This window comes from Aulonocara sp. 'chitande type north' Nkhata Bay, linkage group LG22 (assembly GCF_057382095.1).
Source record: "Aulonocara sp. 'chitande type north' Nkhata Bay isolate Kocher_YH1m ecotype deep benthic linkage group LG22, A_spYH_male_GT1.1, whole genome shotgun sequence".
NCBI classification, from domain to species: domain Eukaryota; kingdom Metazoa; phylum Chordata; class Actinopteri; order Cichliformes; family Cichlidae; genus Aulonocara; species Aulonocara sp. 'chitande type north' Nkhata Bay.
In genome coordinates, this window is record NC_141364.1 from 19,846,330 (window position 1) to 19,873,890 (window position 27,561).

The window sequence follows — 27,561 nt, forward strand, 5'->3', positions numbered from 1 at the left end:
TAGTTAGTTTATTTGCTTGTTTTATTCAATTTTAAATCATGCTTTTTATTTGTTCTTGTTTCTAATGTCTCTGTAAAGCACTTTGAATCACCTTGTTGTTGAATTGTGCTATACAAATAAACTTGCCTTGCCTTGCCTTACATTACTTCCACACGCACGCACACACACACACACACCTGCAAGTCCATAGACGCTTCTTCTTTTACTCTGTTTTTGAGTTCAGTCTCTTTCATTTTCTTGCTGGGGATCCAGGAGAAACTCATTGCATTGGGATCCATGCAATTCTTATCAAAAAGCAAAAAGTTAGAATTAATCTTACAAATTAAACACTAAATATTCCTGCTTTATATTTTATGTTGTTCAGTACTCACAATGTAGTTGCTGTAATGGTCCATAGAAAAGAAGTGCCTTAAAACATTACTAGGTAAACTCTTCTCACCACAGATGTGACACAAGTAAAAAGAGGTCCGTGACTCTGGACTGAAACACAGACTCAGCGCAGACAAGCCTGAAAGAAAGTCAATTTGAAACAGGACGATTACTTCAAACATCAAACAAGCTCTTTTGTTTTAAACAGGCTGATGTAATACAATTTCACATTCATCTACATCTAGGTGATAAATCCTATGTTTGTCCAGTAGCAAACTTAAGATTTAGGTTCCTGAACTCGCTTAAATGCTGCTACAGTAATGCGAAAGGCAAACAAGTGTAAAAATCAATGACGATTTACTTTTAATACCCATATAGGGGCTAAAAAGACAGTAACAGATTACATTAATCTATATTGTGCTGCACATATAAACACTCAAGTGTGTCTTGGTCATCAGCTGATTCTGCCAAGATGTTATCCCAACTAAAATCCTTCCCAGAGAACACTACTATATCTCTCGCATGAATTAAAATACATTAATAAAAGGTTCCTCCAGTTCTTATGAAAACTCAACACTCACACATATTTGCATGAACTTTCATACAAAAATCTCTCTAAAATGGCGAACAAAACCCAACACCCACAAAACCAAACCTGTAGAGCAGGGTAGGTGTGATAGGTTTAAGCTACAAACCTATTCGCTGGAACGTTCAAGACAATTCAACTACACAGCAAAAGCATTGAACACCAAGTAGGCAAAGTTCTTTGTGTTACTCATATATGAGGGAGAGAACCACGACAAGCGCTGTTCCTTCGCTTAACCTCAGTCGCTCTCGTCCGCACCCACTGCTCTTTTATTGAGGTTACATGAATATACATAGGTTCATTAACATACAATATGACGTCTACATATGACGTCTACATACAAACAAAGAGTACCTTGCCTGTGCGTTGTGTAAGTGTGTGTGTGTGTCCCCATAAATGACTTCCCTAAACCTGCTGGTCTGGAAGTCCAGCAGTTCATCTAAACAAAAGGCACTTAGACTAAAACAGACATAGATACGTTTATCCTGCCATAAAATAATAAGAGAAGGTACGACCTCTCCCATGCTCCCAGGATGTGGGTGTGAATCCCAGAGCACTCTGGAATGCACACAAAGTCTTTGCAGACTATTAAGGATCAAACCTCTACCAACATGACATTGATTATACAACTCTAAGCATATATGAGTAGATATTTCTAAGCATAAATGACAATCAACAATACAAATCTAACAAGGTGCACTTTGAGAAAATGTACTCACCCACAATGGGATGTTTGAGGCAATTCTTTTTTTCTGGATCCGCAAAAATGATATGAGGTACACCTTTGGCTTTAAAAAGCAAAAACACATGTCAAAGTGAAAGAACGGACTACCTTAAGCTTCCAATAAATAGGGGAGCCTTCTACACCCTGCTTTTTAGACCTTATTTAAAGAAAGAAAAAAAAAAAAGACAAACTTCAGACAACCACCTCCTCAGGACCATCGTAAGCCTTTAGTTGCTAGTTCCAGTGCAAAAACTCTACACATTGCACAGCAATAAATACAAAATAAAAACACTTAACACCAAGAAGGAAGAAAAAAACAAACAAACTTACCAACATTCTGAAACGTATCTGAAAAGAGGTAAACATTAAAATGAAAAACAGAAAAGATGAAAATGTATAATAGATCAGAGTTCACATGAACACTAATGTCAAGTAAAAACTGAGCATTACCATTTGGGAAAAGGTCTTTCAGTTTCTGTGGGTAAAGAACAGGAAACATGCAGAGATGGTTTATTATTACTTAGGTAAATGTGGGGACTGTCTTATTACACTGTACCACAGTTAACTAATCTTCTCACTCAAATTAATTCTCCTTCTCCTCCTACCACATTACAGAGATAAAATAACAGGTGCATTTAGCCTTTGGCTGGTTAGCACCTTTCTATACTGGTTTGGTGTGTTTACATGCAACTTTGGGTAAAAACAAAAAAACAAAACACCCCCCCCCCCTCCCAAAAAACAAAACAAAAAACAAACAAAACAAAACAAAAAAAACACACCGACACAATAACCAATGCAAGGTTAAGTTATAGATAAAGCTGTTTTTATGTTCATTACTGAAGAAAGAATGTCATGCCCAAAAAAATAAATAGATTTAAAAAAACCAAATGTATATTAAGTCTAATGCCCACCTGGTGATGTACACCTGAAAATATGTGCTTCTTGTAATCAAACAGCCTTCTAAATTTGTAGAGGCAGAGCTGTGGAAAAAAGACAAAAGGTGCATTAGTCAAAGGTTTTTGCTACACAGCTGAGAGTTTGGCAGATGTTATGGAAATTTAGTGCTTTACACTGTTGCCAGGCAGAAATCCAGTCATTTTAAACAAGTATTCTCTTCTCCAGAGACATAAAGCAAGATACTGCCTTAATTGTGAAGATCCTGCAAGCCAGAACTTCCTCTACATGTAGGGGTCGAGGGATTAACACAGGTACGGGACAAAGAAAGCTGCATCTTAGTATATAACAAAATTATCTTCTACACAGGTTATTTAGGATTTAACAAACATAAGGCCCATGACCAAAGCCATATCAGCACACATTCAAAGTTCTCTCTTTTCCCCCCAATGTGCAATCTAGGTTCGGTATAATGATTTAAAACAATATTGCCACTTAAAATTGTAGCCATGCCACTGTGGAGCAATGTGTGCTACCCTTATAGCCTGAACCATGCAGGCAATGTAAAATGAAAAAAGGATCCATGGAAACTGCTATGTAGACTCCCTAAACAACATCCATTTAGATGTGTATTTAAATGCCATGATACATTCTAGATCAACAGGTTTTTCACTTTTTACAGAGGTAGTGTCGAGGTGACACCAGTGTCAGAGTTTCACCTCTGATACTGCTGGATAAACAGAAATCCAATCAGGAACGAGATCACACAGAGCTCAACTTTCCACTCGTGAGAGGGAAGTAGTTGCCTCCAACCCACTTAAAGTTCCTTCCCTCTGTAGGCTGCTTTTATTGTTTACACTCATGAACATTTATAACACTTGCTGCTATGTTAGGCAGATTACAGAAACCAAACATAACTTTACATTGGAGACTTTATTTTATTTTCGCTGGAAGAGAGATTTGATTTTGAAGTTACTTTTTGTTTAATTTTGTATTTGTTGTTTGGTCAAGTTTGTAAGACGGAAACACTGGAATGGTCTGTAAACACGGTTATAGTAGAAAAAGAAGCCAGTTTCTCTTTGTTTCCCTCACCACCATTGTGGTTTTTTATTAAAATAAAATGTTTTTGTTTTTTTGTGGCCATAGGCTCCTGCCTTTCTTTCTGTTATGAGTTTGAGTAAATGAATCGCTGCTGCATTTGTGCGCCCTCTGAGGAGGGTGCGTTTGCTCACAGCTGAAGGAGGGTGCCGTTAAAACAGTGCTATTATTAATTTGTGATGGTTGCTTCGGTTAGCTTCAAACAACATTATTAGCAAACTTACTCATGGGCAAATATAAAAAGAATAAATAAATCGCCCTTGTAAAAATGATCGACGATAGATAGGAACCCTCACATAAACATTTATCGTGTGGAAAAAAAGTTAGCATTCATCCTCCAGCTTCACTGCGTTTATGTTATGCTAACATAGCTGTGTCGCTAGCGATAACATAGCACATCATTATATACTAGTTATCCCAACTTCAGTAACCCCACAAACGTCACTGCTGTTTGTTTCCCGTCTTCATTTATGTTGGGAGAGACAGCAGAGCTGTACGTTTTAATTTATTCTGAAATCCCTCACTCAGAACATGGTATGTCATATTTAGTAGAAACTAGCGAGCTAACTTCCTGCTAACTTCTAACTCCGTAAAAATTAATAAATTCTGTTTTCATGGATGCCTGGATGTTAAACTTAATTGTTACACCTGGTAAAGCAGCAACACTGATCATTTTATTAAAGACGAAGGCATTTAGACATTTTTTAACGCTCAGCGATGCCACAGTGTTCGTTTGACTTTAGGACCTGAAGCCGAGTTTGGACCCCGATTACTTCGCGGCTCCTGACTACGGAAGCTGTAATGCTTTGACAATCCATCAAGCAGTGCGGCTTCGTAGCTTACCAAAGCCGTACTAAAATATCTGACAGATTTTTGAGCGCTGTGTACCACATAAAATCGGTTTGAGGTCACTAAGCATGACCAGAACCATAAGGCGCACTGTCATTTTTCCACAAGTCTCCAGCAGATCTGAAAGGCACTTCCTCAGTCTGTTACATTTATACTTTTTTTTGGTTTCTCATTCAGCGCCTACTTTTCCTGTTATTCAGGACGGTTTCGATCAAAACATCTCGTTCCTCATTTAACATTCTTATCTTTTCCTTTTACAGTCTTACACATCGATTCACCTCTCCTTTTATGGTTCTGCCCATCATCTCTGTCTCCCTTTCTTTGCGCACATCCTCATTCTCTATGAGCGTGGGTGGTTATATGTGGGGTCTTTAAGCGTGTCAAGCTCCTTACGTAGTTCTGCTTTTGCCTATACTTATCAAGATGTGTCAGACGGCAGTTAATGCTGCCTTTCTGCACACTTTCCTGTGATGCTGCTTCTATTCTATAACCATTTTCTGCTGTACTAACACAGGGCATGCTAGCAATATGATACCATCTACAGTTCCACAATGTAAGGTTCTTTTCATTTGGAAGGAAAAATAAGCGCAGACAGAGTCCTAGGAGGTGTCAAAAAAGTGATTTATTAAACACACACACTCTGTACAGTGTGGGAAGCCAGTCTTCGTCTCTCTGCCCGTTACAGAAAGCTTTATAGCCATTATGACGTCAGGACAATTCCTGGAACTCTTCTCAGAACAACAACCCTTTCCCAGGCTTGAAACCAGATGTTTTCCATCATCGGTATCTGGGAACATAACCAATTGTGTAGACGAGTGTGCAGTTTTGTGAGATTGTAGGTCCAGGCCAACGAAAGTTCGGTGTCCTTATCCGACTGCGGACTGCCTGGACCTACAGCCATGCTGGTGCTTTCTAGAATGTGTTTTATTCTGCGTGTTAATACAAGAGTATTCAGTAACCACACCGTTAGCAGATTTACTAAATGATAAATGATACATGATAATATTGATGATAAACTGATGATAAGTGATGCAGACTAATGAAGTAATGATGAAATAATGACAGTACACGTGAATGATAACACAGTGACAGTAAAATAACATTCCTTATCCTGACAACAATCACCTAATTCAATCTTAACAAAGGGGCTGTTTTAGACCAGCCCGATAATAAATACAACAACCCAGTCCTATACATTTGTTTAAGATTCACATTGAAGACGCGAGGACTTCCGGTAGACGGCATGTCGAAATAGTCGCTCTTCGCAGGGCTTCTACTTTTATCACAACTACTTGATAATTTCTCACTACCCGCAACAAAGTGTGGAGTTGTATTGGTGGTATTGTGTGTCTGGTGTCATAATCTGCCAAGATGACCAGTAGAAACACCAGGAACCAGGAGCAAAAAAGAGATGAGCTCGGTGCGGCTAATGAAGCCATCATGGCTATGCTAAAGACCACGCTGGACGAGCACAAAGCCTCGCTTTCGGCAGAATTCAAGACATCCGTTCAGCGACTTGAAAACAAGCTGGACAGCATCCAAACGACTCTCAACAACCATGACCAACGGATTACAGCCTTGGAAACTATGGCCACAACTACGAGCGCGGAGCTCCAGAACGTGGTGGCTAAGTTAGCGGTGGTGGCGGAGGATAACGAGAAGCTGAGAGCTAGGCTAATCGACGTTGAAAGCAGGAGCCGCCGCAACAATATTCGCCTCTTGGGGGTCCCTGAAAATATTGAATGGCCCAGGCCGACTGTGTTCTTTTCTCAGGTGCTTGTGGACATATTTGGAGTGGACGTTTTGAAAACGGCCCCGGAGTTGGATCGAGCCCACCGGGCACTGGTGGCAAGACCAGGCCCCAACGCGAAACCCCGAGCGGTTGTTGTCTGTTTCCATAGCTACCAGACCCGTGAGCTCGTTGTGCGCAAAGCTCGGGAAATGCGGGGTAAACTGAAATATAAGGACACCCCCATCCATATTGTCGAGGACTATTGCCCTGAGGTGCTGGAACAACGGTCCGCTTACCGCGGAGTTATGAAGGAGTTGTACGATCTTGGACTCAAGCCTCAGCTTCGCTACCCGGCCAAACTGTTCGTTATGACTGACGAAGGGAACCGGAAGCGACTGGCGTCACCAGGCGACGCTCGGAGCTATATCGCCTTACACCGTCCCCTGAGTTCTAACATTCTGGAAACCTGATCTGAGGGTCATGGTTGGATCCTGCCACTTCCATAGAAGGGCTCATGACATTTTAGTTTGATGTTTGGTACCTAGAGGACAGCATGGTTTGAGTAATTCTAACCTCATTGTTTTTTCTGTTTTTCTCTCATTTTCCTTTATAATACCCCTGTTTATATTTTGTTCTAATATCACTGTTGGCACGCTAGTCTGCTACGTATACATATATGTATATACTGTTTTACTTTATATAAACACACATTTTTTCATTATTATTGCCTCTCCTACAGTTTGATTCCTGCCATGTACAAATGGGGGACAACAATACCCCAGCCTGCCTTTTTTGTGCTTTTCTTCTGTCCGTTTTTGTATAGTAAGATACATCCTAGTTCCTCAATTTTTTCTAGCAGAATATTGACAAGGCATATTTTCATAGTGAGACCTTGCCGCCACAGGGAAGCAAGCCATTTGATAAGAGTTGTGATGGCGAAGTCTTCACATGGGAATGTTTACACCCTGCTGTGCAATGGACACTTGCAAGTTTTGTTTTCGGGGGTATCCAGGTCCAATTTATGTTGTTCGATCTGCATGTATGTATTGCCTTGTTTTATGTTTTTTCTGTTGTTGTTGTTGTTTTTTCTGTTGTTGTTTCTGTTGTTGTTGTTGTTGTTGTTGTTGTTGTTGTTGTTTCTTATTTATTTTATTTTATTTTATTTTATTTACTTATTTTTCTTTCTGTTTTTTTTTTTTTTTCCCCTGTTCTGTTCACAGTCTACTACCTCAAATACAGACACCAGCTTTCCCCTGGCCACGGTCAACTTGTCAAACCAAAGACCTGTCTGAATATAGTAAGGTATGTCGAGCACAATCAATGGTCTTAGAATTGTCTCCTGGAATGTGAGAGGGGTGGGGAATGCAACCAAAGTTAACAAAGTTATGGCGCATTTACAGCAGCTTAAAGGAGATGTGTTTTTTCTTCAAGAGACACATCTCTGCAACAGAGAAGTGAGGCGACTCAAGAGAAACTGGATCGGCAATATATATCATTCCAAATTTAACGCCAAGGCCAGAGGGACAGCCATACTTATTCGTAATAATATTCTGTTTGAGCAACATAAAGTTATTGCTGATCCAGATGGCCGTTTCACATTTGTGTCAGGAAACTTGCAGGGCTCACTTGTGATACTGGCTAGCGTGTACGGGCCGAACTGGGATGACGACTCTTTTATAGCTAAACTTTTCTCTTCACTTCCAAATCTGGAAAACTATCATCTTATTATTGGAGGTGATTTTAACTTGGTTCAGGACACTCTGCTGGATAGATCGTCAACTAAGGCCTGTTCCCTGAATAAATCTGCTAAAACCCTAGAATTTTTCAAAACTCAGCTGGGGATTGTGGATCCATGGCGACATGCGAATCCCACTACTAAGGCATTTTCCTTTTTCTCTCATCCCCACCGTACATATACACGTATAGACTTTTTTCTTGTTGATATTAGGTTTCTCTGTAAAATTAGCCATTGTCAGTATCATGCTATCGCCATTTCAGATCATTCACCAGTTTCTTTTGATGTGGTATTAGCGACCCCGTCTCGACCCATTAAACATTGGAGATTTAATTCTAGCCTGTTGATAAGGGATGACTACACACATTTTTTGAGATCACAGTTCTCACTTTTCCTTGAGTTGAACGATTCTACTGAAGTGTCAAGAGGTGTATTATGGGAAACGTCGAAAGCCTACATGAGAGGTCAGCTTATAGGATTTGTGTCAAATTTAAAGAAGAAAGAGTTAACTTACACGTCCAGTTTATTGAATAAGATCAAAGATCTAGATGGCAGATATGCATCAAACCCAGATCCTAACCTCTATACAGAACGTGTGAAAGTTCAAGCCAGTCTCAATTTAACCACCACCGCAACAGCTATGGTTCAATTAATTAAGACTAAGCAACGCTTTTTTGAATCTGGCGACAAGGCAGGGAAACTTCTGGCTTATCAAGCCCGTGCCGAAGCAACCTCTAAGCTAATCCCAAAGGTCAAGTCTGCTGCTGGTGACATAATATCGGACCCAGAGGGAATTAATGAAGTATTTGTAAGTTTCTATTCCAATCTGTACACTTCAAGTTCTCCCCCTCTATCAGAAGAAACTCTCCAAAATATACATTTTCCAAGAATAGATAGAGATCTGACGAAAGGATTAGGGGGACCTATCACTGTAGTAGAGGTACAAGAAGCCATTAAGTCCTTAAACACAGGTAAATCGCCGGGCCCTGACGGTTACTCTGCAGAATACTATAAAGTCAATTCTGATCTTATGGCACCGTTGTTGAAAGATATGTATAATGAAGCCTTTTCAAAATGTCAATTACCCAAGACTTTGTCCGAAGCTACTATTTGTTTAATCTTGAAAAAGGATAAGGATCCTTTGTTGTGCAGTAGTTACAGACCAATTTCTCTTTTAAATATTGATTTTAAAATACTATCTAAAATCCTCGCACTTAGGCTACAACGTGTTCTGTCACAAATTATCGCCTTTGACCAGACGGGGTTTATGGCCGGCAGGCACTCATATGACAATTCAAGACGCCTCTTGAATATTATCCATACATCGTGCAACTCAATTCCAGAGGTTGTGGTATCTCTTGACGCGGAGAAAGCTTTCGACCGCGTCGAGTGGAGCTTCCTCTATGAGGTGATGGATAGGTTTGGCTTGGGGGCTGACTTTATTCTCTGGGTTAAGCTACTATATTCCTCGCCATCCACCTGTATTCGTACTAACAACAACTTGTCTTTGCCTTTTCCACTTGAGAGGGGCACTAGGCAAGGGTGCCCTCTCTCACCCCTCCTATTCGCCATTGCTATCGAGCCTCTTGCAATATGGCTGCGTTCAGAGGATAGATTTAAAGGCATTACAAGGTTCGGTGTGACTCACAAACTCTCCCTTTATGCAGATGACTTGCTCCTGTACATTTCTGACCCTCTAAACTCATTCCCGGTGCTTTTTGACATACTGGACCAATATGGTACACTGTCAGGATATAAGGTCAATTATCAAAAAAGTGAGTTGCAACCCCTTAATTCCCTGGCCAGAGCTCTTCCCCACTCAATAGTGCCTTTTAAGTGGACAGAAACCGGATTTAGATATTTGGGGGTTTTTATTTCCTCTTCTATACATAAAATGATGAGGGAGAATTTTCTATCCCTACTAGAAAATGTTGGGAAAGATTGTGACCGTTGGACTTCTCTACCATTGTCAGTGGCAGGGAGAGTTAACCTGATAAAGATGAGTGTCCTCCCAAAATTCTTGTATCTTTTTCAACATGTCCTGATTTTTCTTACCAAGGCATTTTTTGACAAGTTAGAAAAGATTCTGTTACATTTCATATGGGGAGGGAAACAAGCTAGAATTTGCAAGTCTATTCTTCAGTCCTCTAAAAGTGATGGTGGTCTTGGTTTGCCCAATTTTAGACACTACTATTGGGCAGCTAACATACAAAAACTTTTACAATGGGTTCATAACGACCCCCCTGTAACAGCCTGGGTACAAATGGAAACTGCATCTAGCTGTTACTCATTATCATCAATACTCAGCTCACCACTCCCTTTTTCTCCAACCCTTGTTGGGGATAATCTAATAGCTAAGGAAACAGTAACTATTTGGCGACAGTTCAGAAAATACTTCGGGCTACTTGGACCGTCTTTGCTAACACCTTTATCAAAAAATTTTAATTTTGCACCTTCAAACACTGATGCGGCCTTTAGTAGTTGGAAAGATAACGGACTTAGGACTGTTAAGGACTTGTATAGTCAGGACACCTTTCTATCTTTTGCTGACCTATCGTCCAAATACGACCTGCCTAACTCCAACTTTTTTCGCTATCTTCAGGCTAGAAATTTTGTAAAAACGCAGTTCCCTCACTTTCCCAATCGGCCTCCAGAAACAAATCTGGATATCATCCTGCAGACGAACCCTCATCAAAACAGACTGATATCAGCCTTGTATAAAATACTAGATGCTTTGGTCCCCAAATCCATTTCTCATATTAAGCTGAGATGGGAGGAAGAGCTTCAGACAACCCTGCCAGAACAGCAGTGGGATCGTGCTTTGAAATTGATTCACTCGTCTTCAATTTGTGCTCGTCATGCTTTGATTCAGTGTAAGGTGGTCTATAAAGTACACTATACAAACGCAAAATTATCTAAAATCTATCCAACCATCAGTGATGCCTGTAGCAGATGTGGACTATCGCCTGCCAACCATGTCCACATGTTTTGGTCATGTTCGAAACTGAGTGCATTTTGGAGGAATATATTCGACACACTTAGCCAAGCATATGGCCAGACTGTCCTTCCTAACCCACTCTCTGCAATTTTTGGCATTCCTCCTGACTTGAACTTATCTGGTCCCCTCAAACAGGCCCTAGCCTTTACCACTTTACTGGCCCGGAGGCTTATTCTGTTGAAGTGGAAGCTTCCCCACCCCCCAACTCATGACCATTGGGTGAGAGATGTACTCTTTAACTTAAAGCTGGAAAAACTTAGATTCTCTCTAAAAGGTTCTATTAGGGAATTTAATAAAATCTGGAAATCATTTCTCTTGCTGGTCGACACTATTACTTTACTTCCTGAGTCTGCAGTGAACTGAGCGAAGCTACATTATAATGTTTTTTTGTTTTTTTTTTTTAAATCTTATTTATACCTTATCTATTTGTTTTTCCTTTTGTTTTGCTTGGTCCTTTCTCTGTTATTTGTTTTCTCTGTTTTTGTTTTGTTTGTTTTTGTTTGTCTGTTTGGTTACGGGGCGGGGGAGTTGTGGTTGTTGTTGTTTTTTGGGGGTTATGCTTGTTATGTGTATGGGTCCTGAGGTGTTGGGTTTTTTTTGGGGGGGGGTTTTTTTTTTTCTAAATTTATTTTTTGGGTTTTTGTGTGTGTGTGTGTGTGTGTGTGTGTGTGTGTGTGTGTGTGGGCAGAAACTGGTTTTCTGCAGTGTTTTGTCTATTGTAGACCTGGTAGGGGGAGAATTTGGGTTGGGGGGTTGGAGGGTATAATGGACATACCACTGTTCTGAAATCAAGATGGACTTAGCTGTTGCTAACTTTGTATGTCATTGTTGAAATTAATAAAACAAAGTTGAAATAAATAAGATTCACATTGAAGAACATAATAACGTGGCGCACAGTGTGACGTCAAACAATGCGCACACCTTTGACGCTGCGTTTTCTCCGTTTTTCTAGTCCACACGTAAATGCAAAAACTGAGTTTTCAAAAATATCCACCCTGGCCGGAGTTTTTAAAAATCTTCGTTTTCAGTGACCAAAAATGCCGTTTACGTGTGGACGAAAGGTGCAAACGCATAGAAAAATCTGCGTTTTCAAAAATACCCGGGTACGTGTGGACATAGCCTGAGCATGCACCAGTTTATTGTATTTCCAGACTTGCTTTCGGCACAATTTACAGTGAACGCTACTCTGTTTTTTGTCAGACTTGAAATAGCTGAAATACCTTCACACTACGGAACTTCTATGGCTCTTCCGTTCGACAGTCTCTCCGGCATTGGAACCATCATCTGTTTTCTCTTCGGTAACTTTCGGTCACGCTCGGTTGATTTTTCTAGTCGGCACACTCATTTCCTCCATTACCCGGGCGGCACGGTGGCTGGCTGCTTCCCAAACAAATACACATGTGCGGCTTGGCACTTGTGCTGTACGTAACAAGTCACGTGACGTGACGCTGCGGCTGTGATTGGTTCGGCTCTGCGCTACTTAATTTGGATTGGCTGTTTTTTTTTTTAGTTGTTTTTTTTTTTTTTTGTAGACGACAAGAGCGGCGAGGTCTATCGCAATAGTTTAATTTTTCTATCGAGAAAACGTTATATCGCAATACATATCGTTATCGTTCTATCGCCCAGCTCTACATCATCCGATATATATCGTTATATCAAACAGCTCTAAACATATCCATCATCCTTTGAATTCTCTCCACCGAACTCTCCTAACTGAAGTTTTTGTGGAAAATATATTATTATGTGGCAGGGCTTTTAATTTGTGACATATTAATCTAGAAGCTAATGAATGTGCAAAGCATAGGGCCTTAGAAGAAGTATTTTTCTTGTAACTGGCTACGTGCCTGCACAGTCAGAACAGGATGTACTCAGGATGTGTGCCGCCATATGATCCTGGGCCTCGTAGTGAGAACAACAGGAAAAACCTGGTATGAAAGGCAGTTGATAGCTTGTTATAGAAAATTACCAAAAAAGGAACTGTATCTAACTGTAACTGACTCATGTTATGTTATCTGCTTACGCATGAAGAGGGTAAACGCTGACATATAAAACAATAGGTTGAAGTGCTTTTCTTTGAGATCAACACGGAAGGTGCCATTGTGTAAATCTCCCATACATGTATGCTAATAAATAATTGTTGGTTAACTGGACCTGCTCTGAGTAGTGGTTGTTTGTTCTCAGCCCAACATCAAAGAATTCGGGACATTTTCTACTGCCATCTGTCACTTGATCACCAGCTTTCTGACAAACAGCAAACAGCAAGTGAAGACGGAAAACGTTGTTTCTTAAGTTTAGACAGGTCCTCGTCAAAGATTTGCCCTCTACACCTCCAAGAACCCAGCCATTAAACTCCCAATGACCCAACAATCCCTGAACTTATCCAAGATGGTGATAAGTTAGATATCAGCAGGAGGTTGAGCAGACAACTGAGCCTAGCACCAAAAGGTGCTGGAGCCAGTGGCAACAAGTCCCATGGGGATGCTAAAAGTATCACTGAATATCTGTACATATAGCCCTTTTCCACTAGCTCAGCATGGCTCGAGTAAGTTTTTAGTGTTCTCCACCAGGTGGTAGTACCTGGTACCAGGTAGGGCAGGACAATATGGCCAAAAATATTTGTCACGATATATATTAGAAAATTTGCGATAACGATATAACTGATGCGAGACAAAATGTCAACACAAAGGTTTGTTTTTTTTTTATTTGGAGCACATTTCTACAAGAAAGATAAGTTACCATATTTATTGGGCCATAATGTGCACCGGATTATAAGGCGAAACCAAACAGTTAGATAAGGCGAACTTTACTCAACTCATTCTTCTTGCTTCCTCCACTTCTGTACCATTGACTCATTAATGCTGAATTCTCTCGCAGCTGCTCTATTCCCATGTTCTACTGTGTGACTGATAGAGTTTGAAATCCACTTCATATGTCTCTTAGCAGGTGCCATTTTAGGGTCCTTATAAACGTACAACACGGTAGATGGACCGATCTGACACTGACCTAAATTACTGGATCAGATATCGGAGAGAAATAAAAAAAAAAAAAAAAAATGTAATACGATCCAATAAATATCAAAAAAAAAAAAAAAGCACCTCACAAAACTTGGACATGTCATAACTCAGCTCATAACCGTAACACGTCGGAGCAGTATGCATCACGTGATAGAGCAGCTGTGGCGTGCGAGATCTGTTGGCGTCTGGTTGAGTATTTGTAGCCTCGCTACCAAACCGGCATTTCATCTCCGAGAAAGTTATCCCAGAGAGAAGTAAAGCAAGTGTGTAAGTTCATCTCTGAATGTTTGTAAAGCACTCCAGCGCTAAGCTTAACAACCGATATATGGAGTGACTGCCTCTCTCCCCCTCCCTCTCCTGCTGCTACTTCAAACTTGAAACTGATTAATGATCAGCTGATCGGCTTTTCTGTCGCGAGTCCGTCTCTCTTGTTTGTTTATCGCCCACTTCGCGCCAGAAAGAGGAAATCAGCGGCTGAACAACAGCAGCACGTTTAAGCTTGATAAGCTGTTGTTAGAATTTATTTAATATTACTTTCTACACCAGGATCTTTTTCTACGTAGCTGACAGCTGGTAACTGTGCAGGGGCGGATCTAGCAAAGTTTAGCCTGGGGGCCGATAGGGCATGAACGGGAGAAAAGGGGGCACAAAGACATACTTTTCTTTCTTATTCTCATTTAAAAATGTCTAGCTTTTAATAAATAATTATCTGAATCTTACACCCAAAGTTTTAATCTGATGTAAAATGTATAGAAGTCCATTACTGTATATAGTAGCTATTAAGTCTAATATACCCTAGTAAGCTATAGTACTTTTTCCTTTGGGAAGGTACCATCTGTGCAGTCTGCAATTCTGTTGAAGAAAGATGTTAAATCTATTTAATTATTCTTGAAAAATAGTTGTTTTTTCCCCCCCACACTGCATCAAATTAAAGTTGATTACATCGATTAAGCATCATGAGGTGGGGTGGTTCCCTATTTTTATTTTTAGCTGGGCGTTTGCAACCCTATTAGTTAGGTTGCTTACTCTTTAAAATACCAGAATAGGGAGGATGGAGTAGGTTTAAGTTTATTAGATTGATCAGTATTGCTGAACTATGAAATATTTTGGGTGCAGTGTATTTTTTTTTTTGCATACAGGTATAACAGAATAGCTTTAGTGTTTGTTTGTTTTTTTAAAACTTGAGTATGAACTTATACAAAATGCAGCAAGATATTTAAAAAAAAAAAAAAAAAAAAAAAAAAAAAAAAACCACACTATATCGGATTCATATCGGTATCAGCCGATATCCAAATTTATGATATTGTATCGGACATAAAAGTGGTATTGTGCCATCTCTACAATACGGTAATATTATGTTGAAGTACAGTACTCCGCAAGGCTCCTGACTACGGGAGCCGTAATGCTCTGACAGTCTATTAAGCGGTGCGGCTTCGTAGCTTACCAAAGTCGTACTAAAACATTTTTTGACAAATCTTGACAGAGTGCCGTGCACCACATAAAGTGCTTTTGTGGCTATCTGACAGACAAAAACCAAACCAGTTCCACATCACTGAAGTTGCATGTTTTTAAAAAACAATTCTGGTTCATCCGTTTCATTCAACGATCCGCTTCCGCCCTTCTCATTCTCTGTCGCCGCTATACTTTTTCCGCCATATGCATACTAAAACCAAGGCACTGCGCATGCGTGTTTTACCCATATTCTATCGCAATTTCTTTTTTCTTTTTTTTTTAAATCATTGCCTAACATTATACCGGTATTCCCGTGAACACTATAATATGGCCCAGCCCTAGTACCAGGAACTTTGTTTTCCCACTTAGTTGGGGCTCCAAGCAATCCAAAAATAATGTCAGACTGCATGTCACCAATTGGCTTGTCAGTGGCAATCGCATGATGAGTTACGAAAATCAAAACACCATTTTTGAAATGCAGCAACAACGGAAATGGCTACACAAAATAGAACACCGTGGTCCCCAAGTCTGAGAAAAAGCCATAAACCAAACACCTGCTATACCATTGCCTCGATGTCCTCATTTGTTGTGGCATTTGTGTTTGAGGTCGAGCATTACTATAAATCTTACTTCATCTGTTTTGTTGTGATTTTGCCTGCAACATGGTAAGCAGTGATGAAGCCCAGAGTGGGTATGCATATCCCCGTGACAGTTGCACCTCTCTGAAGGTTTTGCAATTTATGACTTTGCCCAAAAAAAAAAAAAAAAAAAAAAGGGGGGGGGGGGGGAGCCTGTGAGTCAAGTCCAAACCATAGCCTCTCCCCCGTTTTGACCAATTAGAAGCACAATTGCTTATATTAGAATATATTATCTTGTGTAACACCAAATTAGGGTAATTCTTTTTCAGGAAAATGGCTACAGCTAACTGCTTGCAGACTGTAACCTTGTCAAAGACAATTTCATTTATACCCACTGATAAGGCACATGAGGCTGCCACAGTATTCTCCTGAACAGTGTTGGGAAGGTTACTTTTAAATGTATTCCAATACAGATTGCAGAATACATGCCCCAAAATGTATTTCGTAACGTATTCAGTTACGTTACTCAATGAGAGTAACGTATTCTGAACTTTGGATTATTTAATATATTATCATACTTTTCACAACTACATGAATGCGTTATTGCTGTTTGATTCATTACTATAACTGAATGTTACTCGCCATACCAAAACCAACTAGATTTTTAAATCTTAATATAAAATTGGTAACAGTAGGGTGGACATTAGGTAAGGCTGCACTTTTTGCAGCGATCTCGTATAGGAAACTATTCCGCGCGTATATAAAACAGGTCCGTGGCTCCGAACTGTAGTAAAGGGACCTCTGGCTAATACATCGGAGTCTGTGTCGGGCTCGTAGCCGAAAACTAGCTTTACTTTGTTGTCTGGGTCATAGCTTACTTAAAGCTGGGCTCGTCAGGCACTCTTTTTGGCTGCAGTGGTTATTATTAGATTTACATGCTTCCATCTCCTGCTTTTTCTTGATGACAACTTGTACTTTTTGACTCTCCTTTTTCTCCCTTCCTCGCGCTCACAGACACATAACGGGTATGGCAGTCCATTGTCCCTGCAGCATGGACTACACTGCCCATGAGGCTACATTCTTTAGGGCCATGCCTGTAACACTCTGCCTATTGCCTTCATACTATTTAATTTTTTTTTTTTTTTTAAATAGTAATTTTAAAAAATATTTCACGTCATTATGCGGGCCGCAACATGGGCCGCGAGCTCATCATTCTCCAACCAAAATTGACTGAACCAGCCGCAAGAGAAGATCCAAACTATGCTTCACATAAACATTGTCATGAATTCCCCCTTACTTTTGCAGTTTTGCCTCCACCACGATAAAAAAAATATAATAACAATAATAACAACAATAAATCACACTTCATGCACAGCTCTCTCTCAGTGTACGTCAAGAAAAATTCGCCATGAAAAATCTGTTTTCTGTAATATTTGCTTGCTTATTACCCACCAGTCTACCGTTGTTTACAGCGCTGTCTGACGCTTTTTTTTGGGGGGGGGGGGGCAGCGCTGTTGTTCTCAGCCCAACATCAAAGAATCGGGACACCTAACCTCAGCCTGGTGGCCCCTCTCTCCAATCTGTTCCTGATTCAATCTACCAAGTTAAGTTACCATGTGTCTTTTAAATCGACCATCATCCAGGTCAATTGCTATGTCTTCTGTACCAAAGTTGGCAGTTTCTTTCTGGCTCTTGTGCCTATTCTGGGTGAAAAAAATACTATAAAGTCAACAAGAGAAAAATGGTCTTCCTGTGCCAGCCGAAGTGTCTGCCGGTTCACGTTCCTGACATTGGTTCTGTGGTAGCTGAGGTCTTTCTGCTCCTGAATTTGATGGACATGGTAGTCTGAAGGTGCTATGCAGACTTGCGTCGACATGCTCCCGTCTTTGGTACTTTATGATGTAGGTCTTCTCTTCAGCAGGGGGAAAAATAAAGAACCTTGTATTGGGTTAAAACCGCAAGGTAAGGGAAAAAAAAAAAAAAAAAAAAAAAAAAAAAAAATCCAAATACAGCCTTTTCTTCTTGTACATTTCTTTGATCACTGTTGGGTTTTCACTTATTTGTCTTTATGGTAAACTCTTCTATGGTCTCCCTTCTTTTTCAATCAATATTTAAACATAGCATTACCGCCATAATGCTTCACTCAAAGGAGACAGACGGAGGATGCAAATATCCATCTCTGATTAGCTGAAGTATCCCTTGGGGAAGGTCACATATATAGAGATCAACTGTACAGATGCACATCCGTGAGCAGATATTCCCCTGTTCTCAAGGCTGTTCCTGCAGTTATCTCCAGCTCCTTCAGAGATGACTTTTATCTTACCTGTTCTTTCAGAAATGTTTTTTTTCCTAAATTAGAATCCCATCTACTTAGTGATCCGACAGCTCTACTGCCAGACAGTTTTTCCCTAAGGAACCTCTGTTCCACTGCTGCACCTTGCCACCTTCTCAACCACATGATGGGTAACATGCTTCCTGAAGGGCCCTTGAAAGGTTTCCACCTTTGGCCTTTCTTCGGGGCAATCGTCAGTTGCTGAGTCTGTCTGATCTGCCCTAGAGCTCCCAGCTGACAATTTCCTATTCCTTAACCTAGAGCTGCCCATCTAAGGCAGCTGTTCCCAAACTTCTTTTGCCCTCCTTTGTGTTTACAATAAAATCTTCTCTCCCCCCCCCCAACACAAACACATCCTCCAGCCACACACAAACTCAGATTCCATTGCAGTGCACCTCAAACCTTTTGTAAACAATTAAAAGTAAACTGCAATAAATTACAAGTAGCAAAAAAAAACAAACACACACACACACACACACACACACACACACACACACACACACACACACACACACACACACACACACACACACAAAATTAATTATTTCACATGTAGTTGTTTTTTGTTTTTTTTACCCAGCACATGATCCCGATGCAGGGGAAACTAATTCTGTCGGTGAAACCTACCATGGCACCGCTGTTGTGCAGGTGAAGCCAAAGGCAAGATATGCTTAATCATATTTTCTAGTCTTTGGAACGGAAGGAAGTTGTTTGGAAGCATATTTGGCGATGCTTCATCTTCTGTTTTGCATTTGTGTAAGAGCCCCATCAAAAACTTGTCCATCATGCTAGCAGTGCAATACTTCGAGGACCTCCTTAATCCCACTGCTACGTCTTCCGAGGAGGAAGCAGAGTCTGGGGATGACTCGCCAATTTCCGGGGGCGAGGGCACTGAGGCAGTTAAACAACTCCTTCGTGGCAGAGCCCCTGGTGTGGATGAGGTCCGCCCCGAGTTCATGAAGGCTCTGGACGTTGTAGGGCTGTCCTGGTTGACACGCCTCCACAATGTTGCATGGAGATCAGGGGCAGTACCCCAGGACTGGCAGACCGGGGTGGTGGTCTCCATCTTTAAGAAGGGGGACCGGAGGGTGTGTTCTAACTACAGGTGTGTCTTGCCCATTGCAACGGGCCATTCGATCCCTATACAACCGTTGCAAGAGTTTGGTTCGCATTGCCGTCAATAAGTTGGACTCGTTCCCAGTGGGTGATGGGGTCGGCCAGGGCTGCCCTTTGTCACCGATTCTGTTCATAATTTTCTAGGCACAGCCAAGTGGCGGAGGGCTTTCACTTCGGTGGCCCCAGAATCTCGTCTCTGCTTTTCGCGGATGATGTGGTTCTGTTGGCTTCATCGGGTGATGGCCTCCAGCTCGCACTGGAATGGTTCGCAGCAGAGTGTGAAGCAGCAGGAATGAGGATCAGCACGTCCAAATCTGAGGCCATGGTTCTCAGCCGGAAAACGGTGGAGTACCCACTCTGGGTCGGGGATGAGTTCCTGCCCCAAGTGGAGGAGTTCAAGTATCTCGGGGTCTTGTTCGCGAGTGATGAGAGAAGGGAGCCGGAAATCGACAGATGGGTTGCACCGGTCCGTCGTGGTGAAGAGGGAGGTCGGGGGAGAGGACATTAAGCCACTTTCACTCACTGGTCACTTTTTGAACCAGACCATTCTAGTATTAGGCTGGACGCCCTTTTGCTTACAGAGCTTCCTGAAATTGTCAGAGCTTCCTTAAATTGTCATGCCATATATTCAATAACGTACTGGAAAAATTCCTAAGAGATTTTGGTCCACATTTACATGATAGCGTCACACAGGTACTGCAGATTTATCGGCTGCACATCGAGGATGGGAATCTCCAATCCTGCTACATCGAAAATAAGCTCTGTTTGATTCAGGTCCAGTCTCTGTGGAGCCAATTTGAGTACAGGGAACTCATTGTCATGTTCAAGAAATCAGCTTGAGATGATTTCAGCTTCGTGACATGGCGTGTTATCCTGCATGGACAGCAGCAATACTCAGGTAGGCTGTGGTGGTTAAATCATGCTGAGTTGGTACTAATAAGTCCGAAGTATGCCAAGAAAATGTCCCCACCCCATTAAATCACCAGCAGCAGGCTGAGCTGTTGCAGCATAGTCAAGAGTCATTAGACTAGGCAATGAGTTCACAACCTTCTGTTGTCCAATTTTGGTGAACTGAGAGGAGTGGCACCTGATGTGGTCTTCTGCTTCTGCTACCCATCTGCTTCAAGGTTCAACATCTTGTATATTCAGAGATGCTCTTCTGAAAACCTGGGTTGTAACAGCTGGCTATTTGGGCCAATGTAACATTCTGGACAGTCTCCTTCAGCCTCCCATTGTAATGCTCGGTGTGAACTTCAGCAAGTCATCTTGACCATGCCTGCATGCCGCACAGCACTGAGTTGTGTCCATGAGATTGGTTAAATAAGATAGTTGCACTAACAACATTACAGTTTGGTATGGAAGCTGTTCTGCCAAAATAAAAACCCTTACTCTGTCCAATACTGTACTAACTGACACTCTGAAATCTTGTACTGCTGCTCACTCCTGACACTTTTTACTATTTGCTGATTGACTTTTCTTCTGCTCGTCAAACACATTTCATTGCAATGTTGACCCTGTGCCAAGTATGACAGATAAAAATAAATTAAAAAAAAAAAAAACTAAAACTGAACATGACTGTCTGGAACATGAAAAGCATTATGTAGTATTTTTAGATGCACTTGTATGACCTGTGTGTAAATGGTTCAAAGTGGTCCTCGGAGACTTCGATTTTTTTATTCTAGCAGCTGCAGCACCCCTAGTGTTTGAGAGTTGCCTAAAGAGTTAATATAAACATTTAATTCAAAGGTACATGGAAAACTGTTACAAGGGGCACAAGTATAGAAATATGTAAGAAAATTAAAAAAAAAAAAAAGTACCCTTGAATCTATATTTGCTGTTGGTGGCCATCAAAGACAGACAATGACTTCACACCATTTTATAATTTTTAAAAAAAAAAAAAAAAAACCCTCCACGTCCACATTATCATTTTCCAACGTTTCGAAGAGTTGTTCATCCACACTGAAACAACTGAAAACCATTATGTTCCTGCACTGCGCATGCGTGAAATGCAAGATGATTCTGCGTCATTTCCGTCTGCTGTTTATTTACTTTCCAGTGCTTTGAAACTTTGCAGCATAATGTCGAGGAAAAGCACAGTTTTTTTTGTTTTTTTTTTAAATGAGAAGGTGGAGTTGTTGCTGCGAGTAACACAAGACTACAAAGTTGCAAAAGCACCATCTCAGTGTGGACGGAAGGCCAAAACTGAGAGAAAAAGATGTGTTTTCAAACAAAAACGTGTTAGTGTGGACATGGCCTTAATCTAGCCTCCAAGTGTCCAGAGCTGCATCAGCTACTCATTTGTAGTTCAAGTAGTATTTGTATTCAAGTGGATTATTTATACCTTCACAGCTGTTGCTACAAAAAAGCAACACGTGGTAGAGACACATCTGTACCATGAACTAGAGATGGGTCGTCGTGAACGAAGCGGCTCTTAGGGACGGATCTTTGAAGTGAACGACGGGAGCCGGCTCCTTATTGGAAGTAGTGGGGGAAGGTGTTCTCTCTCGCCGCATGTGAGCCAGCCTTGTGTTTACGCTGAGCAGAAGGGGGAAGGGTGCAAAAAGCCTTGTGTTTGTGCTGAGTAGAGGGGGAAGGGGCTGAGTAGAGGAGGAGGGGCAGTAGTTACACTTGCAGCAGCAGTACCACAGGAACAGAGCAGGGAGGTGAGAGAGAACGTGAGCAGGAGACACCAAGAGACAAAATCAACACAGTCATCTCTCTCTCTGCAAGTATAGACACTACCAGAAGGAATCCCTCACCAGATGTAGTACTGGAAGTGAGATACTACACTGATGAGCCCCTTTGCCAGAGAAGTGCAGACCCACTGAGATGGTAGGACAGGGGTGGGCAACTCCAGATCTCGAGGGCCGGTGTCCCTGCAGGTTTTAGATGCGTCCTTGAACCAACACAGCTGATTTAAATGGCTAAATTAGCTCCTCAAATGTCCTGAAGTTCTCCAGAGGCCTGGTAACGAACTAATCATGTGATTCAGGTGTGTTGACCCAAGGTGAGATCTAAAACCTGCAGGACACCGGCCCTCGGGGCCTGGAATTGCCCACCCCTGTGGTAGGAGAACAAGGCTTCCATTTATCCAGGTCTTACATTGTGGCAACATCAGTCCCCTTTGAGAGAATCTGATCTGGTTTCTTCCTGATAGAAGAAACCGGATCAGCTCCTCAAAGCTGAGGCACTTGGTATTTCTAAATGCCAAACTTTACCTAAATTAAAAGATCTGGGTGTTCATTTATTTTTATTTACATAATAAAAATATTTTATATAATAAACCATTTTTAAAAAAACAACAACATCTTTTTACATTACGAATTCATTTGTGCATAATTTTATATTGTTGTTGATAATAAATTAATTAAAGCAACAAAACAACCTGAAGAGCCGCTCCGGAGCCGAAAGAGCTGGCTCTTTTTAGTGAATCGAGCCAATTAAGCCGGTTCTCAAAAAAGAGCCGGAATTCCCTCATCACTACCAGAAACGTTAGGACAGCCACGAGAGAAGCCTGGTCACGACGCCCGTTATCGCCGCGATACCCTGATATTGATACAACAATCAATGCACCCACCTGGCATTTAAAGCTGCACTCCATGTTCAGTTTACTGGTGCTGTAAACCAACTAAAAACTCTTCTCTCCAGACAGGAAATGTTTAAAAAAAAAACCCCCACACAAACAGGGGGAAAAAAGTCGTCTTCTAAGGCATCGGCATGCAGCTCCAGTCCAAACACCAGCACACGGAGCGAATTGTTTCGCTCTAACCTGGGCTTAGCTGGCGGGAGATTGCTTTTTAAAGCAGCAGCGGTCTGACTCCTCCCTCCTCTGACGCTCAGTTCGTACCGGCAGGAAGTTGTGTGTGAAACGCGGGCATGGAGAGAGAGTGTTGTTGTCGTTCTACCGCTTTTTGTCGGAGAATTTATTAGTACTCAAAGAAAATAAAGAATTTCAAATAATGTGTCTCTCCTGTAATGAAACGAAGAAGGCGACGTACTGTGAAACGCAACACAGTGTTGTTTTATGCAGGTGACATAAACGAGGAAAATATCCGTTCATTAAAAAAAAAAGGTAGAACATGAAAAGGTTGGAAAGCTGTGGAGGTATTTTTGCAGTGTCGCGATCCTCTCTCGATTGCTCCCGATCCTTTTAATTCTGGCACACCTTACTGCAATACAAAATCCCTTTATTACCAATGCGCATTGGGAGATCAAACACAGTACAGAGACTTGTGCAGATCTGAGGATTCGTTCCTCAGCTACTACTTTATATACTTTCTGGCTGAGTCTTAAAGACCTCACTCTTCCCAAAACACGTCAATCACGTTTCCTCCTGAATGCCGGAATGGCCCTTTGTTCACTCAGTGGTGCTAGTTTCAGTAATAATGCAAATGTACTGTTTATAAGATTGGGGAAACCTGCAGTCAACTGCTACTGAAGAAGTCATTTGGATGAGTGACGAAATGTTTCTCCCAATGAAAATGCTACAACAGAACAGAATCAACTTTTTGGCATAAACATAAAACAATAACAATCTTACAAAAACAACCTCCTATGCCTGCTGCAAATGTCATAACACGCTGATCTGAAACCACATGCTCCCTATCTTTGTTGTTATGCAGAAACTGCGATGTACCCCCTCCTTCTAACCTCACAGACAAACTCGCATCCTGTCACATGTCTACTCTTAAGCACGCATCCTTATGTGCCTATTATTCTACTCTACATGAGAGTACAGTACGGTGCTGGATGTAATACTTTATCTAACTCCTACATGCGTGCTTATCAATTTGTATCATATAATTTCTACCTTCCACCATAGTGAAGGCCTAGCTTTCTTGTTTATCTGTGTGTGTGAATCTCCACATAAACTAAATGAAGAGTAAGTTGTCATCTATCCCACGCTATAGTGACCTTTGACATCTCCCACAGCAGCTATTTTTTATGGCATGTGTATTTGTGGAACTTTCCCTTTCATGAAAAGAATAACTAAACTGGACTAACATACTTAAATCTAACTAACAAAAAAGCAAGTTTTATTCCTGTTGTGCTTGGGATCGTTGCTTCAAGGATTGTTTATTTATTTGTTTGTGATGAGGGAGGGAGATCAGATGAGATGAGATGTTATCAGAACCAGTGTGTAATTGGCACAGTGGATGGATGTCAAGCCCCACTTATTTTTGCTCCTCAATAATAGTGACACATTCATGGAACAGAGAAGAAATGAACTGGACTGAGCTTTCTTTTTCTCAGCAGTGCGCACACAGCGAGAGACTTCTCTGTATGGAACGTGTAGCGACCCAAATTAAAATGTCTGTCTATTTATCAGTTTATGTCAGCATGTTAGATCAATGTCTGAATGGTGCAGTGTGCTGGAAAAAAGAAAAAACACACACAAGCTCATATTAAGCATGTGGCAGAGGGGTGCAAACATGGACGGCTCGGGATCTGGTGGCTTTTAATGTTTGCTTTGGTGTTCTTCTACGGTTCATCACCTCTGTGAGATTATTCTGTTATCATATGTTATCTTATATCTGTAGTTAAATTATGTTAAATGGTAAATGGCCTGTAGTTATATAGCGCTTTACTAGTCCCTAAGGACCCCAAAGCGCTTTACATATCCAGTCATCCACCCATTCACACACTGGTGATGGCAAGCTACATTGTAGCCACAGCCACCCTGTGCACAGCGCACTGCCCAGAGGCGAGGCTGCCGGACACTGGCGCCACCAGGCCCTCTGACCACCATCAGTAGGCAACGGGTGAAGTGTCTTGCCCAAGGACACAATGACCGAGACTGTCCAAGCCGGGGCTCGAACCGGCAACCTTCCGATTACAAGGCGAACTCCCAACTCTTGAGCCACGATCGCCCATAACTGCTGTAGGTCATATAATATCCTTTAGTCTAGATTGTGTGCTGTGTATGTAGCTTAGTTTCCATTATATTTTTGGGTTAAAAGAATGTGACCATTTTTGGATTTGTTAGACAGGCGTGCATTACCCTGTACCCTTGATCTGCTGTGAATGTGTTACACTGTTTCTTGACATTTCAGACTGCTAAGCAGAAAGACAGGGAGCCGAGGTCATAACTTAGGCGCCGTAACAGAGAAAGAATGTGAATGTTTAGGCTTTTACGACTAGGTGGGGGCCACTAGAGGTTATAAGAAGCTGAGTAACCCGTCACCATTTTGAGACTTGCTGTGACCCTCTTCATGCATGTCTCCCCATCATGATGGCTTGTGCTCATAAGTGTTGAATTGTATGGAAATAAATGATTGGTGATTGAGCATTTACACACCGAGTATTGTCCTTCCTTCAGCCCAAAGATTAAAAGAATTGGGAGATTTTAACACCTCAAACAGGGCAGCTGTTACACAAGGATTTTTAGGTTTTAACAGTGGAGCAGTTTGTACATTCAGCTTCTTCACCTCTTTTCAGCAGAAAGTTCTACTTCAGCTTTTTTCAGCAGAAGGTTAAACTTTTTCACCTCTCTTCAGTACAAATTTCAGCTTCTTTACCCCCTTTCAGCAGAATTGTCAGTTTTTCACTTGTTGACAGCAAAAATTTCTGCTTCTTCACCTGTTTTTGACAGAATTTTTACTTTCTTCACCTCCTTTCAGCACATAGTTTTACTTCCACTACAAGGAATTCACACTGCATTTTCACAGGAAATGCAACTTTTTCTAGTTTGTGACCCAAAGACCCAAAGAAGATTAGAAGATTGTGATCTTGAAATATAAAAATAAAGTTATATTTTATTATTTTTCATCGCTCAAAATAACAGTCACACTCGTGGAAGCTGGTATATCCGCCAAAACATCGTGCATTTATTTACCCAGCGTTTTGTGTTTATTTTTATTATTATTATTCTGTTATTGTCATTATGATCCTTTGTTGTTGTTTATGCTGATTGTGTGCTTGGGGTTTACACCTTTTTGTTCTTAGAGGTTTGGTGTTGCACTCCCTCTGTTTTGTGTCTGCCCATGTGAGTCCAGTCTGTGCATTTACTGTTTTATTTTGATCTGTGTCTTTTGTCAGTGTGTTGCGTTTGTGCTCTCCCTGTCTCGTCAGTGTAATCAGCACCAGCCTGTCTCCCAGCTGTTTCCTCTTAGTCCTGTTCACCTCTTGTATTTAGTGTGAGCGTCTTCCCCTGCTTGTTGTCGCGTCGTACCATCGAACTTTGCTGTGTGTTCCGTTAACCTGTTTGCCTGTCCGTTAGTTTATGTTTTTCCCAGTTTAGTTAGTGTCCTGTACAATCTGACAAAAAACTGTCAATAAAGCTGTTTATTTTGAGTTCACCCTCGCCTCCGTGGGTCCTGCATTTTGGGTCCATTTCCCTGCCTGCCTGCACACAGTCATGACACTGAAGACAGTACAACATTTAATGATGCCTAGGCAGATTTACTTCTGACGAGAGCGGCCTACCAGCATGCCTAATTCCGTCGATCTTCGGATCCACATATATGAGCATTTCTTCTCCATCATGAACTATGTTACAAACAAACACTGCTCACGCCTCACAGACGACAGCTTACAGTTTTGCGTAACCTGCTAGGGGGCAGGTTAGCTTCACGGAGTGTGTCGTCATAGTGACTCACTGAGGCTCCATCTGAACTCGCTTTGTGAAACCGAAAACCCAGAGTTTTCGTTAACTCAGGGTATACTTACTCAGTTTTTCCACTAAACCGGCTTCCTGAAACAGGGCCCTGTTTTGATAACTTTATGCTATTAAGGTGATGCATTGAGGTTGATATATGTTCAGCTATATAAGCAACACATGTCAAAGTGTCCAAGCAGAAAATATGCAGAAATCCTACAGTTCAACGCTCTGCAAACAGCAGGCTGTTGGTGCATTACTCGGTGTCTAAGGACAGAATAACATATGATGGCCTGAACGGATTTGTTTTCCTCTGAAATGCTGTTTCTGTATCAAACTCTTGGGTCAGGGAGCATGGCTCAGTTGCTCTTATTATGTTTTTTGCAGCACCTTTCATTCTGCATTTATTTCAAGTTCAGTTAAACTGAACGCTCTTTCGTCTCACCTGTTAGTTCCAGGACCTGCACAAGTGCTAGTTTTGGTGACG

General features: G+C 41.4%; 1 protein-coding gene across 4 annotated transcripts in view; it reads right to left on the reverse strand.

The window, feature by feature from the left end:
* The window catches only part of LOC147304078 (uncharacterized), a 58,534-nt gene extending 35,241 nt beyond the window's left edge, over positions 1 to 23,293 (reverse strand). For 3 of the 4 annotated variants that reach the window (XM_086279766.1, XM_086279767.1, XM_086279765.1), the window contains exons 1-7: positions 23,055 to 23,293; positions 2,591 to 2,659; positions 2,130 to 2,154; positions 2,010 to 2,027; positions 1,675 to 1,743; positions 372 to 508; positions 177 to 284 (exon numbers count right to left, since the gene is read on the reverse strand). In XM_086279766.1, coding sequence (XP_086135892.1) covers positions 177 to 284; positions 372 to 508; positions 1,675 to 1,743; positions 2,010 to 2,027; positions 2,130 to 2,154; positions 2,591 to 2,659; positions 23,055 to 23,078 — 450 coding nt within the window. In that variant the 5' untranslated portion in view covers positions 23,079 to 23,293. Of the gene's footprint in view, positions 1 to 176; positions 285 to 371; positions 509 to 1,674; positions 1,744 to 2,009; positions 2,155 to 2,590; positions 2,660 to 23,054 lie in introns of all 4 variants that reach the window. The other variant, XM_086279764.1, reaches the window with a different exon arrangement.
* Between the last annotated feature and the right edge of the window lie 4,268 nt (positions 23,294 to 27,561).